General features: G+C 35.8%; 1 protein-coding gene across 1 annotated transcript; it reads left to right on the top strand.

The window, feature by feature from the left end:
* The first annotated feature begins 681 nt into the window (after positions 1-681).
* Positions 682-15,120, top strand: LOC124536753 (DNA-directed RNA polymerase, mitochondrial). Its single transcript, XM_047113339.1, has 24 exons — positions 682-955; positions 1,080-1,190; positions 1,267-1,816; positions 2,154-2,288; positions 2,986-3,160; positions 3,808-3,918; positions 4,607-4,768; positions 4,846-5,175; positions 5,751-5,891; positions 6,377-6,495; positions 6,802-6,976; positions 7,088-7,206; positions 7,504-7,713; positions 7,872-8,021; positions 8,119-8,304; positions 9,437-9,646; positions 9,747-9,901; positions 9,975-10,126; positions 10,688-10,847; positions 11,098-11,227; positions 12,060-12,182; positions 12,621-12,792; positions 13,607-13,698; positions 14,146-15,120. The coding sequence occupies exons 1-24, from the start codon at positions 808-810 to the stop codon at positions 14,270-14,272; spliced, it is 4,143 nt and encodes a 1,380-aa protein (XP_046969295.1). The 5' UTR covers positions 682-807; the 3' UTR covers positions 14,273-15,120.
* The last annotated feature ends 670 nt before the right edge of the window (positions 15,121-15,790 follow it).

Here is a 15,790-nt window from a genome sequence, read left to right as displayed (position 1 = left end):
AGCATGTAAAAGTCAAACGAAAATAATCAACTTTTAATATTCACCATATTAAATTATTTATATTAAAATCTTTTTTAGAAATTATCAACAATGAGCGAGTGTCAGGTAGGATACCGCGCGAGCGAGCGAGACAACATTAGTTTGTTTGGCGCAACCTTGTCTCGCTCAGTAACGAACTAACGAACTATGGATCGAAAAATCGGAGATCTAGTTCGCGTAGTTCATCTGTGGGAGCGACTCTTTCGAACTAGTTCGTTCGCGAACTACACAACTCTAACGGTATGCAATATAAGAATATTAAACATTTACTCTATGTAACAGTATAGTTATTAATTATGAAACTAATAACGAACGTGGTTAATTATTGTATTATTTAATAAAGGTATAAAGATTAGTACATGTTAATCATAACATTGAATTTATCAGATAAATTACGGCTTCCATTAAGAACTCAACGCTATTGAAACGATATGATATAATATAATAGTATCTCGCTAAGCCTGCCATTCTAGTAGAGTTATGAAGAAAGTTAATTGTAACTCCCTAACAACAATAGAACCTAAGAATAGTTATGTAGATTAAGATTTTATGGACAGCAGTATGATTTAAGTGTACAGCTAGTTATTTCATGTTGGAGAACTTTTTCTGTGCTGACTGCTCTGTTTAATCTGTTCACAGCTGTGGTCTGTAGTCTGTACTGTCTTAAATGTCAAAAGATTCAAGATTGTTGTCCTTCATTTTCACGTGGTTTAAGAGTTTTCGGCATGGATTTTGACCTATATAATAAATAATATTAAATTATAAATAATGCATCGACTTTTATCTGCTAAGAATTTATGTCATAATAAACTTCACGGCGTAACATTAACTGCAAATAGTTCTTTAAATAATATATCATTTAGTCATATAAAATGTTCGTTTTGTCGCAAAGTACTTTTAAATTCACCGAACACAGGTAAATACTTTAACACCTATGAGTATCTATTAGTGAAATAGTGAGACAATTCAATTATTGACATCATTGCAAAATATAAACATAACCTAAACAATAAGTTGCATAACATTGGAATTTGTTCTAGAAAATCAATTTCTCGCGAGACATCAATCCACAAGAACGGCTAATGCTTTGAAATCTTTAAAAAAGAAAAGCAAACATAAAAATCACAAAAAGTATGGTGAATTATTACAAGGTGGGTCAATTATGGCAGATAATGTTTACATTGATGTTTTTAGAAAACTAACCTTACGGTTACTATTTATTTTCAGTTAACGAGAGCAGTATGACTGAACTGCAAGTATCTATAAGCAAATTTAATGCAGCACATTTATCGAAACTTGCTTCCAGTCCAGTCTCTCTTGGACAGTTACATCAATTAACAACAACACCATCTAAAAAACCAAATAATATAGAAGTTGACAAAGAACTCCTTGAAACTGTTAGAGAAAAAATTTTAAAGAAACCTGGATCAGAAATCAAACTAGAAGATGACAAGTGTGCCCTCATATTCACCCATCATAAAATAACAACTTTAGAAGAAAGGTTCAAAACTAAACAATACATAGACATGGTGAAAGAGAGCTATTACAATTTTAGAAAAGCAACAATATACGATCAGCGGCTGCAAGATCTGAGATATGCTATAAACGAAGGTTTAAATCAAGAATTTGATCTTAATACTGATACTAAATTTGTTCCGAAAGATTCCAAGGAGCCGTTACTGAAGCATCCACATGCAGTATTTAAAGAGTTATTTATAGACAACCAATTAGAAAGTTATGAACAGGAAATTATGATCAACCATTTGTCAAACTTGCAGTAAGTATTTATAGATTACTCTTAATCAAGACAAGTCTTTTTTCTCTTAAAGAAAAGTTTTATTTGATTTATGTTTTTAATTAACATTTAATATGAGTGAGCCAGTGTAACTATGGCACAAAGGACTTAACATCTTAGTTCCCAAGGTTGGTGGCACATTGACGATGTAAGGAATAGTTAATATTTCTTACAGTGTCATTGTCTATGGGTTATGGTGACCACTTACCATCAGGTGGCCCATATACTCATCCGCCAAACTATACCATAAAAAAAAATATATATTCAACTTTTTATATTCACATACAATAGCAATTACTACATATTGATTCAATTGCAGATTGCAAGGTTTATCACATTCGGCCATCGAGGAAATTTGTGAAGACACAATTAACAATGATATGAATGAAACTAAAGAAGAATATAATATTGAAAGTGAAGTTTCTCGCATCAAGAGCTTAAATGTTAAAAAGGCGTAAGTACATTATTTCATTTCATCATCATCAATTTAATATGAATTTAAAAAAAAATCTGTAGAGTAAATCTACTTATGTTTCCATCAAAATTTTAAAATGAATACACCAAAATTAAATAAAGAAAAGATTTTGTTTAACTGAAATAGTTATAATATCTGATTATAGAATTAAGGATAATATGTTTTTATATTACAATATAATTGCAATAACAGCTATATAAAAAATACATATATAAAGTTTTCTTGTATTCATTTGTTTGAGATACCTAAATAGTAATAGTATATACCCTAGCTTCCAAATTAGTTTCAGAGTTGTTTTAGGATACAATAATTACTTACATTAAAATCAAATCAACATCCAAGGAGAAATTGAGTTACACATAACATAATATTTAATACTGTATAAAGTGTTTAATAGTCTTGGAGATTTTCTGTAATTTTTTTCCCCTTTCTTATTTATCATGTACATGTAATACTTTTTATGTGTAAAAAAGTTTATTTTAAACATATGTAAATACTAAATTAAAATGTTAAAGTCAAACAAAAGTTTATTTGATGTGAATCGGTTTTAGTAATGTAGATCTAACAAATATACTATCATATTTCTACAATCCAATTATGGGTTTATTTTGTGGGTTGTATGTTGTTTAATCCAAATATATGTTTTATAATACATGTAAATTCATTTTTCGGATAGGCAACAAGTGCTGAAACAGAAAAAGAAGAAACTACGAGAAAAACGTCGCGCCGCTCAAGAGGCGAATATGAAGCAGGACACGCGAGATTTAGAACGAAAAGGCAAGGAGGAGGCTCTACAGCGCATGCTCACTTCTCATTTACAGCTTCTATGCTCTCTTGACATGATTTCTGAGGTAAGTAAGAATAAAGTTCGTAAAAAAAAGTGACATAAAATAACTCGCACTACTGATAAAACTGATAAAAAATCTCTTTAAGATAAACAACCTCCTTTGTTATCTTTGCCCTGATTTTAAAGTCTGGGATGAATTATGATAAACATAACATCAATTAAGCTAGCATCCTTGTACATTTTGTATATTATTTTTTTACTAGTGACCCGCCCCGGCTTCATAACGGTACAATACTGATAGTAAATATACTACAGAATTTGTTTATTTACATCACATTTCAAACTATATTCTCCATGTATTACATACAAAAAACTTCCTCTCGAGTAACTCTCTATTAAAAAAAACTGTATCAAAATTCGTTGTGCGTAGTTTTAAAGATTTAGGGACAGAGAAAGCGACCTTGTTTTTTACTATGTAGTGATTATTAAACAAATGTATTTATATTTTACAGTATCAGATTAAAAAAATTGTAATGTATATTTCTGTCTGTTATTTTTCTTTTTATCTAGACACGCGGTAGCGTGTCAGCCAAGTTCAGGTAACAGAACTGGCGAGCATTATAATTTACATTAAATATTAATAATTCCTTAAAATAATTACAGAGTTACATTTTTGTTTTTCAACTATTACTATGTTTGTCTTCATTTTAGGGCCGACAAGTTTTACAGCATTATCGGAAACGAAGTGCGAGGGTCCCCGAACATCCTAAAGTTTCGAGTGTCAAAGTATACAATACACTCCTGCAAGGATATGCATCGTCGGTAAATATTATTTTTATGAAATACTTTATATGGTGCTACGGTATCAGAATATATTGATATAAAAATTCTTTCTTTAAAATAGACCATTTGACAATGCGAAAAAGTGTCAATTATTGTAATCAGCTAATATTATGAGTTTAAACATTTATAAACGAAAGTTGAAAATAATACTTAAGTTATAAAAAAATCCATAATTAAAAATGCATTTTTCAAACGTTTGTCACATGACACAAAACGCTCCTGGTTAGCCGGGCTGTATTGTATAAGTCTTGTATAAGCCGGGTATGTATTGTATTTACCACAGATTAAAATACAGACAAGCGACATCACTGACTCCAATATTGTTCAAGTAGCGTTTTCGCGCGTTATTTAAATAAGGAATTTTTAATATGAAATTTTTCGGCGAATATGTACTAGAAATAAAAAAAATCTACTTTTACTAGGTTCCTTAACCTCTACTAAATAATATAAAATGGATTTTAAAAACCAGTTAAATAGCCTATTGTGTCAATTATAATAAACCTTTTTTAAGCTGGTAATACCTACTATTCTTAGTTAATTGTTAAATATTTAGTTTTAGTAGTTAATTTAAAATTAACGATTGCATTAAGTTATCAATAATGTGTGAAGAAACATTCTTTATTGTTGTATTGTGTTTTTGGGTTAATTATGATTGTGATTTTAACAGGGTCAACTTGATAATGCCAAAGAGTTATTATCATTTATGTCTGAAGATAAAATAGAACCGAATGAACAAACTTTCGCCGCCATATTTGAATGTGTCGAGCGAACTGACTTAAACAATAAGGACTCGTTGTTAGGATATTATTATAGAGAAATGGAAAAGAAGGTAACAATATCTAACTATATGAATCATAATCCTTAATGTGAATGTTTGTCTAACTACATATTTCTTCTTATCCACAGGGTTTTACATTAAATGACCTATTGGACAAATCCAAATTTGTATCGGATCAACGTGAAATAGTATTAAAAGCAGTGAGACGATTAGAACCTGATTTTTTACCCCAATATACACCGCCTCCTCTCGACTATGATTGTCCTCTGCTGGACAAACTAAAGCTAGATAAAGTAGATAATAGAAAAGGGTTGTTGACCTCACCGGCGAGTGGTCTCCTAACGTTAGAGGAGCTAAAGGCTAAGGGACGCGAGCAGCTGGAATTGGAGATGAATGGAGAGATCGAAGTTCAAAACATTTCAGTTCAAAATGAAGAGTCCAAGGATGTGGAAGTATATGTAAGTCCATTACACTTTATTCTAGTTGTTTTTAAAAAAAAAACCATTTATGCAAAAATCGATTAATTATTATTCATCTTTATTTAATAAGAATACATTATTCTCAAAACTTCTAAAATAAGAACTAATTATTAGATTTCAGTAATATATCTAAATGTAAACAGGACTAATCTATATGTATTCGTTATATCTCTTTTTCTTCACTCCCAAAATCCCCATCGGGTTATTGTCGGAAAATCAAATCTTGAAACGGGTTCAGGCGCAAAATCGACGGCCTTAAATGTTTCCGAAGCACCGAGGTGTGCCAAAATCCAGAGCCCGGGTTTTTTACTAAGAGTTTTTCGACGGAAAAACTAAATAATTTAAATGTGGCGTTGGACACATAAAAATAATGCCTATAGGACTTAAACCCAGGACTGGTATTAGACCAACGATATAGCTGTAATAATAATAATGATTTAATAATACGGTTTGGACAAAAAATAATGCCTATAGGACTTTAACCCAGGACAGGCGAAAGACCAAAGACATAGCTGTAATAATAATAATAATGATGTAATAATACGGTGTTGCAGCGCCACAAGCTGCGGGCGGCGGAGGGGGAGTGGCGCGCGGCCATGCGCGAGGCGCTGCTGCGCAACACGGGCACGCTGCGCGCGCGCAGCAACGCCTCGCACTGCGCCATCACGCTCTACCCCTACCTCAAGGTGTTGTCGGTGGGTACTCACCACTTCTATTTTTTAGATCGTCATTTGACTCTTTTGTATGAGAGAGGTTTAAGCCTTAGTAAATATGACCAGTTTAGGAAGTTACTTAAAAGTTATAGATTAAATTAGTTATGATGAATGTAATATTTGTGGTAGGGCTTTGTGCAAGCCCATCTGGGTGGGTACCACCCACTAATCAGTTATTCTACCGCCAAATAACAGTACTCAGCATTGTTGTGTTCTGGTCTGAAGGGTGAGTGAGCCAGTGTAACTACAGGCACAAGGGACATAAAATCTTAGTTCCCAAGGTTGGTGGCACATTGACGATGTAAGGAATGGTTAATATTTCTTACAGCGTCATTGTCTATGGGTGATGGTGACCACTTACCATCAGGTGGCCCATATGCTCGTCTGGCAACCTATACCATAAAAAAATATGTATCCTTACTCAAAATAATGTCTAAAAAAGACATTTTACTTTTTTTCCATTACAGGTGGACGACTTCGTTAATCTAATGATGAGTGAAATAAATAAATTAGTGGACGGCAGTGACTCCTACAGTCCAACTCTGAAGTTGTTGCAGAGAGATCTAGGAACACAGGTTTACAACAGGTTAGTATTTCATTTGATATAGATTATCTATATTTTTAATCTAGCTGTTAAGTTAACCAGCTTTTAGGGTTCCACAATCCAAGGTTCTGGGTTCAAGGCCCAGGTTGGATTATATGGCCAGGCGTTCCGAAATGTGCCTTGCGAAGCATCAAGCATCATGAGAATAAGATAAAAAAAAATCCTTTATTAACATTAAAACTTAAAATGAGACAACATACATATCTTAAATTTTAAGTATAAAGGAAAGTAAGTAAAAGTATAAAGTATTCTTTATTGTTTCGTTATTAATAATAATGTTACTTTCAGATATCAAATAGAACAATACAAACGCAATGGAGTCCTTAAGAAGATTGAACAAATATATGAGAAATACTGCAAGTGGTATTTAGAGAGGCACTCGCTGGATGGTACGGCGACCCCTTACAACAGCCGACAGGCGTGGCAAATATTTGTGCATCAGAACAGAGAGGGCGCATGTTTGGTGAGTAAATAAGACAAGGACATACTGGGTTTAGGCTAGTTTCATATGAAATGTGTGTGCATGTTGATGTTTTTACTTTATGTTGTTACTCTACATTTCTGACTTTTCCAGGATGTCGAGGAAGCACCGTGGCCCATGGAAATACGACAGAACATCGGAAAATTTCTTTATAACATCATCATCAACGACGTGAAAATCGACGTCAACATGTTCAAACCGAAAGCTAAAGTGTAAGAGTTATTGTAATCGTTATAAAAGTGATTGACAAATGAATTTAATGAAGAATTCACAAAAATAAATTAATTGCAGAAAACAAAACCCTTCATATCAGCATATGTACTATACATATCATAATATTATAATTTTGAATGTCACGAATTGGAGAAAAATATGTTAAAAAAGAGGGGTTTTGTTTTTCTGCAATTCATTTATTTTTGTGAATTCTTCATTTTCTTGATACTTAAATTTAGAATGCGACACCCTGTTTCTAGACTAAATTATAGATTCACGTGTACCGTATTCCACAGTAAGAAGTTGCCAGCCGTGTACAAGGTGCACCGTCCGTGGGGCCGACTGGTGCGCCTGGAGCTGAAGCCGCACCCCACGCTGTCGCGGCTGTGCGCGGCGGCGGCGCGGCCCGCCCTGCGCATGCGCGCCGCGCTGGCGCCCACTCGCGCGCCGCCCCCGCCCTGGTGCGACGCCTCCCCCTCTCTGCTCACCGCCACGCCGCTCGTCAGGTGACTGTCACACACACACTGTACCACCACGTGCCTTAAAACTATGTCAAATATTTTTTAATGGTGGTCAATCGACATGTTCCTTTTTTTAACAATGTAGCCAGTAACCGTGAGGTGAATATATAATATTCGAAGTAATGATCATATGTGTATCACAGAATGCCATTCTTCGTAACCGGTCAGATGAAACGATTAGAAGAAGCACCGCCAGATTCCCTGTATCCGGTGCTGGACAGCCTCAACCAACTCGGCGAGGTCCCCTGGGTGATCAACCAACCAATTCTGGATTTGCAAATGAAGGTCTTCAGGTACGGTACTCGTCAAATATTATTTCGTTATCGATGGTTAAAGCCACGTCACACCCAGTCATGAGTTCTATAAAATGAATACTCGTCGGGCGCGCAGGTCGGGCGGAGACAAGAAGCTGGACATCCCGCCGCCCGCGTCGTCGCTGCAGGCGGCGCAGTGCGCGGGCGCGGCGGACGCGGCCAGCGCGCTGCGCGCCCGCGTGGCGCTCAACCGCGCGCGCGCCGACATGCACTCGCTGTGGTGCGACGCGCTCTACAAGCTCTCCCTCGCCAACCACTACAGGTAAGCGCCCCACGAAATCTAAAAATGTACGGGTTTTCCGTGCGTATCTGTCTGAAATAAAATTATTGTATATAACTGTAAGATATATATTTTAAAAGAACTTAGTCTGTCATGAATTTAATGGCGGAACGCAAATGGTGAGTTACGCGCAGTACTCTTGATGATCGATAGCGAACTGTTTTATAAAATATAAGCGTAAATTATAAAAGTGAAGTAATTAGGTCACAACGAAAATGCAACCAAAGTACTTAATTGTACGCGCTTGCTCGTACAAAAAGTAAGAATTGAACGTGAACTCTCAATCAATAACAGTTTGAAGACAATTTAAAAATCAAAATAAAAATAAACTATATTCAAGTAGGCTTTTACAAGCACTTTTGAATCGTCATTTTACAATTAAGTGAAGCTACCACTGATTTGGAAAGTAGTTACCGTTAGTTTACCGAGAAGAAAAGGCAAGAAACACGGTAGTTACGCTTTTTCAACATTTAAAAAGTACCAAGTCATGTTAGTTAAATTAATATATCTTGCTTGGAAGTCAACAGATATTAACTCCACGCTTTTTTACTATCTATTAAATCTTGTTTCGAATAATATGCCTTTTTACGATTTTGTTTTTACGAAACGGCAAAGTTGAAAATGTCTGCGGAATTTTATTATAGAAACGGATACCTTGTCCCAGCAGGATTTATTGACTTTGTGGAGTCGAAAACTTGGCGTTATAAGCTTATCCTTACTTCTTGTGCACATACAACGATTATCACTGATTTTTTAAGAGTGATCAATCTGTGAATATACATAATATTGTTGTAACGACGCATATTGAGTTTTCCTACTTTGTTAAAAACATCCCGAAGAGAGTCTCTAGTTCCAAGATTAAATTAAATTAGATTAGACCGAATTGCTCTCTTTTGTAAAATAAAGACAGATTCAATATCTGCAGCGTTAGCCCAAAGTAATATGCCATATGACATAATACTGTGAAAATAACCAAAATATACTAGACGAGCGGAGCGGAGTCGTTTGATATATTCAATGTATTTGACACAGTTTCAACGACCTTCCCCGTAATAAATAATCTTAGTAATATATACCACTACTCCAATTGCTTACCCGTGTCGGCGGCTTGCAGGGAGACTACGTTCTGGCTGCCGCACAACATGGACTTCCGCGGGCGCGTGTACGCGGTGGGCCCGCACGTGTCGGCGCTGGGCGCGGACGCGGCGCGCGCGCTGCTGCGCCTGGCGCGCACGCGGCCGCTGCGCGCGCGCGGCCTGCGCTGGCTCAAGGTGCACGCCGTCAACCTCACCGGCACGCACAAGCGCAGCACCGTCGACGAGAGGTCCGTTTGTGTAGCGATAGCTGTTTAACTCGTTAAATTATTGATTATGTTTCATTAATCATTGCATACTGATTAAACAATTTTGACTTGTCTCGAACAGATTAGCATATGCAGACAGCATAATGGATAAAATACTAGACTCTGCGGACAATCCGCTGGACGGCGAAGGGTGGTGGAAGGAATCTGAGGAACCCTGGCAGACGCTCGCTTGCTGCATGGAGATAGCCAACGCCGTGCGGTCGCCAAATCCTGAGGGTACGTATCGACTTTATACACAATGTGGCACAACACGTTGTCGATGAGTCCGCCTAACTGTCTGGCGTGGTAGAGTACGAGTGCGGCTTCCCGGTGCACCAGGACGGCTCGTGCAACGGGCTGCAGCACTACGCGGCGCTGGGCGGCGACGCGGCGGGCGCGGCCGCAGTCAACCTGGCGCCGCTGCCCGCGCCGCAGGACGTCTACAGCGAGGTCGCTGCGCTCGTAAGTATACGCCCTATGCTAGGGTGACCATGATATCACATGCTATTTTGTAAGAATAGTATTTAAATGTTTTATTATTTAATTATAGTTGTATTTTGTTTCGCGTCCCATTTTTATATAACAGTGACAGTCAGTTGATTGGAATGCTTTTTGTTTGTAATTTGTTTATTTTCATTTTAACCATGAGCACTTCTATATTAAGCCACCATAAAACCTCATGAAACATATAGGAACAGAAAACTGTTCCTATATGTATCAAATGAAATCACATTATTGTGATTTCATTTGTAAATTTTACATTTTTAAATTAATAATACGAACTTAAAATTACGTATATGTTTACGTTTCTGGAATATATGCTAAATCGTGGTTAACAAAGATATTACAGTAGAATAGAAATAACGAAGCAAGCATCTATGTATCTGCTTATACTGTAATATAACATAGATATTTTGATTATTATTTATCATTGACACTGATTATCATTATTATAACTTTACTATTTAACAACTGTCTATAGTGATACCGAATGTTCATCAGTGTATGTAACAACGCTCGCAGGTGGAGAACATGCGCGCGCGCGACGCGGCGGCCGGCGTGCCCGCCGCCGTCGTGTTGGAGGACTTCGTGAGGCGCAAGGTCATCAAGCAGACCGTCATGACCACCGTGTACGGAGTCACTAAATTTGGGGCTCGTCTCCAGATTGCTAAGCAACTTAAAGGTTCGTTTAAATAATTCAAAATCAAAGTTTGATTTAGTAGCAGTAACTATATTCATTTCATTAGCTTTAATCTCGATGAAATTATAAAAAATGTCAACTAGATCATAACGGAACTCTAATAATCAATTTATCATATTTATGTTCACTTAACTAACAAAAGTATTTTATGCCATTTGTAAATGATTTTTTTAGCATTATAATTTCTATAAAATATCATATATTTATCACAAATGGATATGCTTTGTTGCAGACATAGAGGAATTCCCCAAAGAACACGTTTGGTCGTGCTCGCAGTACCTGACGGCGCGGACGTTCGATTCCCTACGTGAGATGTTCACATCAACCAAGCTTATACAAGACTGGTTCACCGATTGTGCGAAGTGAGTCGAAATAATATTACATAAGAAATAATATTTAAATAAAACTAATTATAACGGATGAATCGCGTATATTAATTATTTTTAAACATCCCGACGTTTCGAGCACTTTGCAGTGTTCGTGGTCACGGGTAGACTAAGATGACATTTGTCTATTTGAAGAACAAAGGAAATATTATTAACAACTACCGCCAACGATTTCTCAATTGATATCTTGAGTAACGTTCCGGTTGCACGCAGAAGGCACTAACTGTATCTTTAGGTCTTGCAGTCTGTTGGATTTGGGATTTTAAATTTTTAATAATTATTAAAAATTTACTTTATTTTAAATTTAGTCTACCCGTGACCACGAACACTGCAAAGTGCTCGAAACGTCGGGATGTTTAAAAATAATTAATATACGCGATTCATCCGTTATAATTAGTTTTATTTAAATGTGTAATAATCGCGAAAATTTAAGACAACATTAAGAAATAATATTTTTGAAACATGATTTTTCAATTATAATTCAGGCTTAATATTGTCACTATGTATTCGAATATAAATACATACTTACATTTACTAATTATAAAGAAGACTTGGCCACTTCTAGAGGATATAGCAATTTTATAAACCAAACAGCATTTAAAATATTAGCATTACACTTTAAACGAAGCCACTAAAGTAGAAAAAAAAAACATTTATACATTTCGAAATTGTTAAAAAATCCATGCTGTCCACGTTATATTACTTTGTGTGTTAAAATATTTCTACGTTTATTTTACATTAAATTAAATTAAAATTGTAGCTGGATGTTTATAAAATGTAACGGTAATAAAACATGAATAAATTTCAGAGTAATATCCGGTGTGTGCGGCGAGAGTGTGGAGTGGGTGACGCCTCTGGGCCTGCCGGTGCTGCAGCCATACTTCCGCCGCACCACGCCCGCGCCCGCTACCTCCGTTCTCGACCTCAACCAGTCAGTTTGAATATTCGCTAGTAACTATTAACTATATGACGACGTTCTACCCAATCTTAAACTGATACAGTCATTTAACGATCAATTGAGACTTAAATAACTGAACCTTACTTGACGACCTCCATGGTCGAGTGGTGTGTACACTGGTTTTCATGGGTACGCCATTTTGAGGTCCCGGGTTCGATTCCTGGCCGAGTCGATGTAGATTACAATTAGTTTTCTATGTTGTCTTGGGTCTGGGTGTTTGTGATACCGTCGTTACTTCTGATTTCCATAACACAAGTGCTTCAGCTACTTACATTGGGATCAGAGTAATGTATGTGATGTTGTCTCATATTTATTTACTACCCTACTTTTTGTTGGTCCGTACTGACCGTACTGACTTTGTAATATTACAAAGCGATTTTTTTTTAATAAAACAATCGTTTCATTCGTCAGGCGGCCGTGCACGATGAAGCAGCGCAACGCATTCCCCCCGAACTTCATTCACTCCCTGGACTCGTCTCACATGATGCTGACGTCACTGCACTGCGAGGCCGCCGCCGTCTCCTTCGTGTCCGTACACGACTGCTTCTGGACGCATCCGGACACCGTCGACATCATGAACCAGGTAACCATGCAGTAAATATAATAAATATAAATATGAGACAACATCACATACATTACTTTGATCCTAGTGTAAGTAGCTAAAGCACTTGTGTTATGGAAATCAGAAGTAACGACGGTACCACAAACACCCAGACCCAAGACAACATAGAAAACTAATGATAATCTGCATTGACTCGGCCGGTAATCGAACCCGGAACCTCGGAGTGGTGTACACATGATAACCGGTATACACACCATTCGACCACGGAGGTCGTCAAAAGTGAGCAATCAATCATGCAAGAGCAAAAAAGCAGTGTAATCGAACGGCTCTCAAAAGTGAAATTTCTTTTGGTTATTAGTTTATATATTACATTAGTCCAGCTAATCAACAGTACAACTTATACTACCAGTTACACCATCATTTATCTCTTCGAACATACCTCTGATGATTTTGGGAAATTATATCATTTAGGATATATAATATATAAAATATTGGTTTATATTTCAAGATAAGCATTTTCATATTGTTATACATATGTTCAGTTCATTCGTTGGGTCTACAATGGTTCTACCATTGTAGACCCAACGAATTTCCATCAATTAAAAATAATATTGGTATGATAATCGATACTAATGAATTACATTATGTATGTACGCAAAACTACAAACTCTTTAACAAGAAACTTTGAGGCTACATACAGTTGATACTAGGAACAACCTTCTATTATGAAACTGCTGGTAGATTTTTGACAACCAATAAGTAGGTGGCTCTTCTATATTGAATAAGGTGTTTTGACTTTGACATGTTTTCTGTTTTCAACCATCTTTTTTTTCAGATATGCCGAGAACAATTTGTTGCTCTCCATTCACAACCAATTTTAGAAAACCTGTCGGATTTCCTTTTGAAACGTTACAGCTACCCAGAAAGGTACATATATTATATGCACAAAAATATCAAGTTTTTATTCGAAATATAATTTGATAAAATATGATTTTTAATTTAATTGAGCTGAGATGGCCTGAGAAGCAATTGAGGTGAGATGGAGTGGTTAGAACGTCTTAACCGATGATTGCGGGTTCAAATCCAGGCAAGCACCACTGTAATTCATATGTGCTTAATTTGTGATTATAATTCATCTCGTGCTCGGCGGTGAAGGAAAACATCGTGAGGAAACCTACATGAGACTAATTTTATCGAAATTCTGCCACATGTGCATTCTACAAATCTGCATTAGAACAGCGTGGTGGAATATATTCGAAACCCTCTTCTTAATGGTAGAGGAGGCCTTATCCCAGCAGTGGGAAATTTACAGGATGTTACTTTTTTGACTATGATTTTTAATTTACAAATATTGCAACGTTACTTTTGTTTCAGTGAAATCGAAGACGGCTCTGTCGGCGCGGCGAACAAAAAACGAGTTAACTCCTTACTACAGAAGGTTCCGGAAAAGGGCGACTTTGACATAAATAGCGTTTTAAAGTCTGTGTATTTCTTCAGTTAGATCGAATACGATTAACGAGTTTAAAATAAACTGTAAGATAACTATTAATAGTAACAATTCCTGTCGAACTATGTTGACATAAGGAGTTTAATACACGAATATTATATGGAATGTAAACGATTGTGTGTCTCGAGGAGAAATAAATCTGTATTATGTTCACGTGTGCAATGATCGTCGCGAGATGCACAGTCTTAGAGACTGATTGTTAGTTTGTATTATAATATTTTGTAAGTATGAAGCTGACAGGAATTTTAGTAACACTTTTTATGGACTTTCTATAACATTTATGGTTAAGCTGTTGCTTAAATAGAAATAGTCCAGGACTCACCGTCAATGATAATAGTTTTAATTTGAACTGTTAAAAACCAATAATAAAAGTTTTTAAATTTGAACTTAATTGTGATTAGTCAATATTTAGACTACTGTGCAAAGTTTTGTATAATAATCTTAAATTCACTATGGAAATTTGAAAAAACAGTACCTTTTATGTAAAATAAAATAAGATTAATTAGGATGAAATCCAGCCATTACACTATTTAGTTTAAAGAAAACTGTATTCTAATTTTTTCCAATGTGAAAATAAGCCTAAAATATGTCTTTCAAAGTAGTATTGTACTAGTCTAATTTATATGAAATAGTTCCTGGTTTGAATTATTTGTACAAATTATCCATATACTTATAGTACTTTATCTTAGCAAGAAGTATATCAATTACTTTATAAAATGATAAAAACCAAAAAGAAATATACACATATAGTCAAGCTTCATTCTAGAACATTTGGCTTTATTTTTTTGGTGCAAATGTTAGTCTGTGATTTTTTAATTATGAAAATAAAACCAGTTCAAGTACTTTTGTGTTATTTCTTTACTCACTTATAATGGAAATGAAACACCCTGTAACTAATAAAATTATTTATTTTTGGTAAAAAATACGATCGTCACTGAAACACAACTGTAAATTTGAATCAATATGTTATCTCAATACACACGTACACTGGGGGTATCTTTTGGCAACAGATAAATAAAATTGAACGATTGCTTGGTTTAATATTTGGCGCTAGTGCAGTCTACGGTTACTGTCTATGTGATTCTAATTTAAAATTCTACAACTTATAAATTCTAAGTAAAATCTATTTAGAATTTGACATCACATTCGTTACGTATGTTGGGACAATCGCATCGAAAATTGTTTTATATATTTTTTTTATATAACACTTTGCTATGACGTCATACAACTTAAAAAATTAAGATTACAAATAATATTTTTTTAAAGAAGAGGAGAATCCTACTAACTCATTTGGGATATGATAAGTTCCAATTCTAATCAGATTCAACTTCGTCTATTCCTCAGAATAAACCACAGCTTAACACGTTCACTGCCACCTAAATTTTTCCTATGCTCATAGCGATGCCGCCATACATAAAGCCGCGAACACGCTAGGCGTGTCCCTGGCATCGCTAGATAAATTGTATGGACAAGCGTAGCGTAGTCCACTGGCACAGGAACAAAAAAATGATA

Source organism: Vanessa cardui, chromosome 17 (assembly GCF_905220365.1).
Source record: "Vanessa cardui chromosome 17, ilVanCard2.1, whole genome shotgun sequence".
Taxonomy (NCBI): domain Eukaryota; kingdom Metazoa; phylum Arthropoda; class Insecta; order Lepidoptera; family Nymphalidae; genus Vanessa; species Vanessa cardui.
Note: the sequence above shows the minus strand (reverse complement) of the source record. Positions and strands in the feature narration are given on the sequence as shown.

Excerpts from the sequence above, each read along its gene's own strand:
- LOC124536753 (XM_047113339.1), top strand. The coding sequence starts at position 808 with ATGCATCGACTTTTATCTGCTAAGAATTTATGTCATAATAAACTTCAC. Across the intron at positions 2,289-2,985 it reads AGCTTAAATGTTAAAAAGGC|GCAACAAGTGCTGAAACAGA; the intron begins GTAAGTACATTA and ends TTTTTCGGATAG. Across the intron at positions 3,919-4,606 it reads TGCAAGGATATGCATCGTCG|GGTCAACTTGATAATGCCAA; the intron begins GTAAATATTATT and ends TGATTTTAACAG.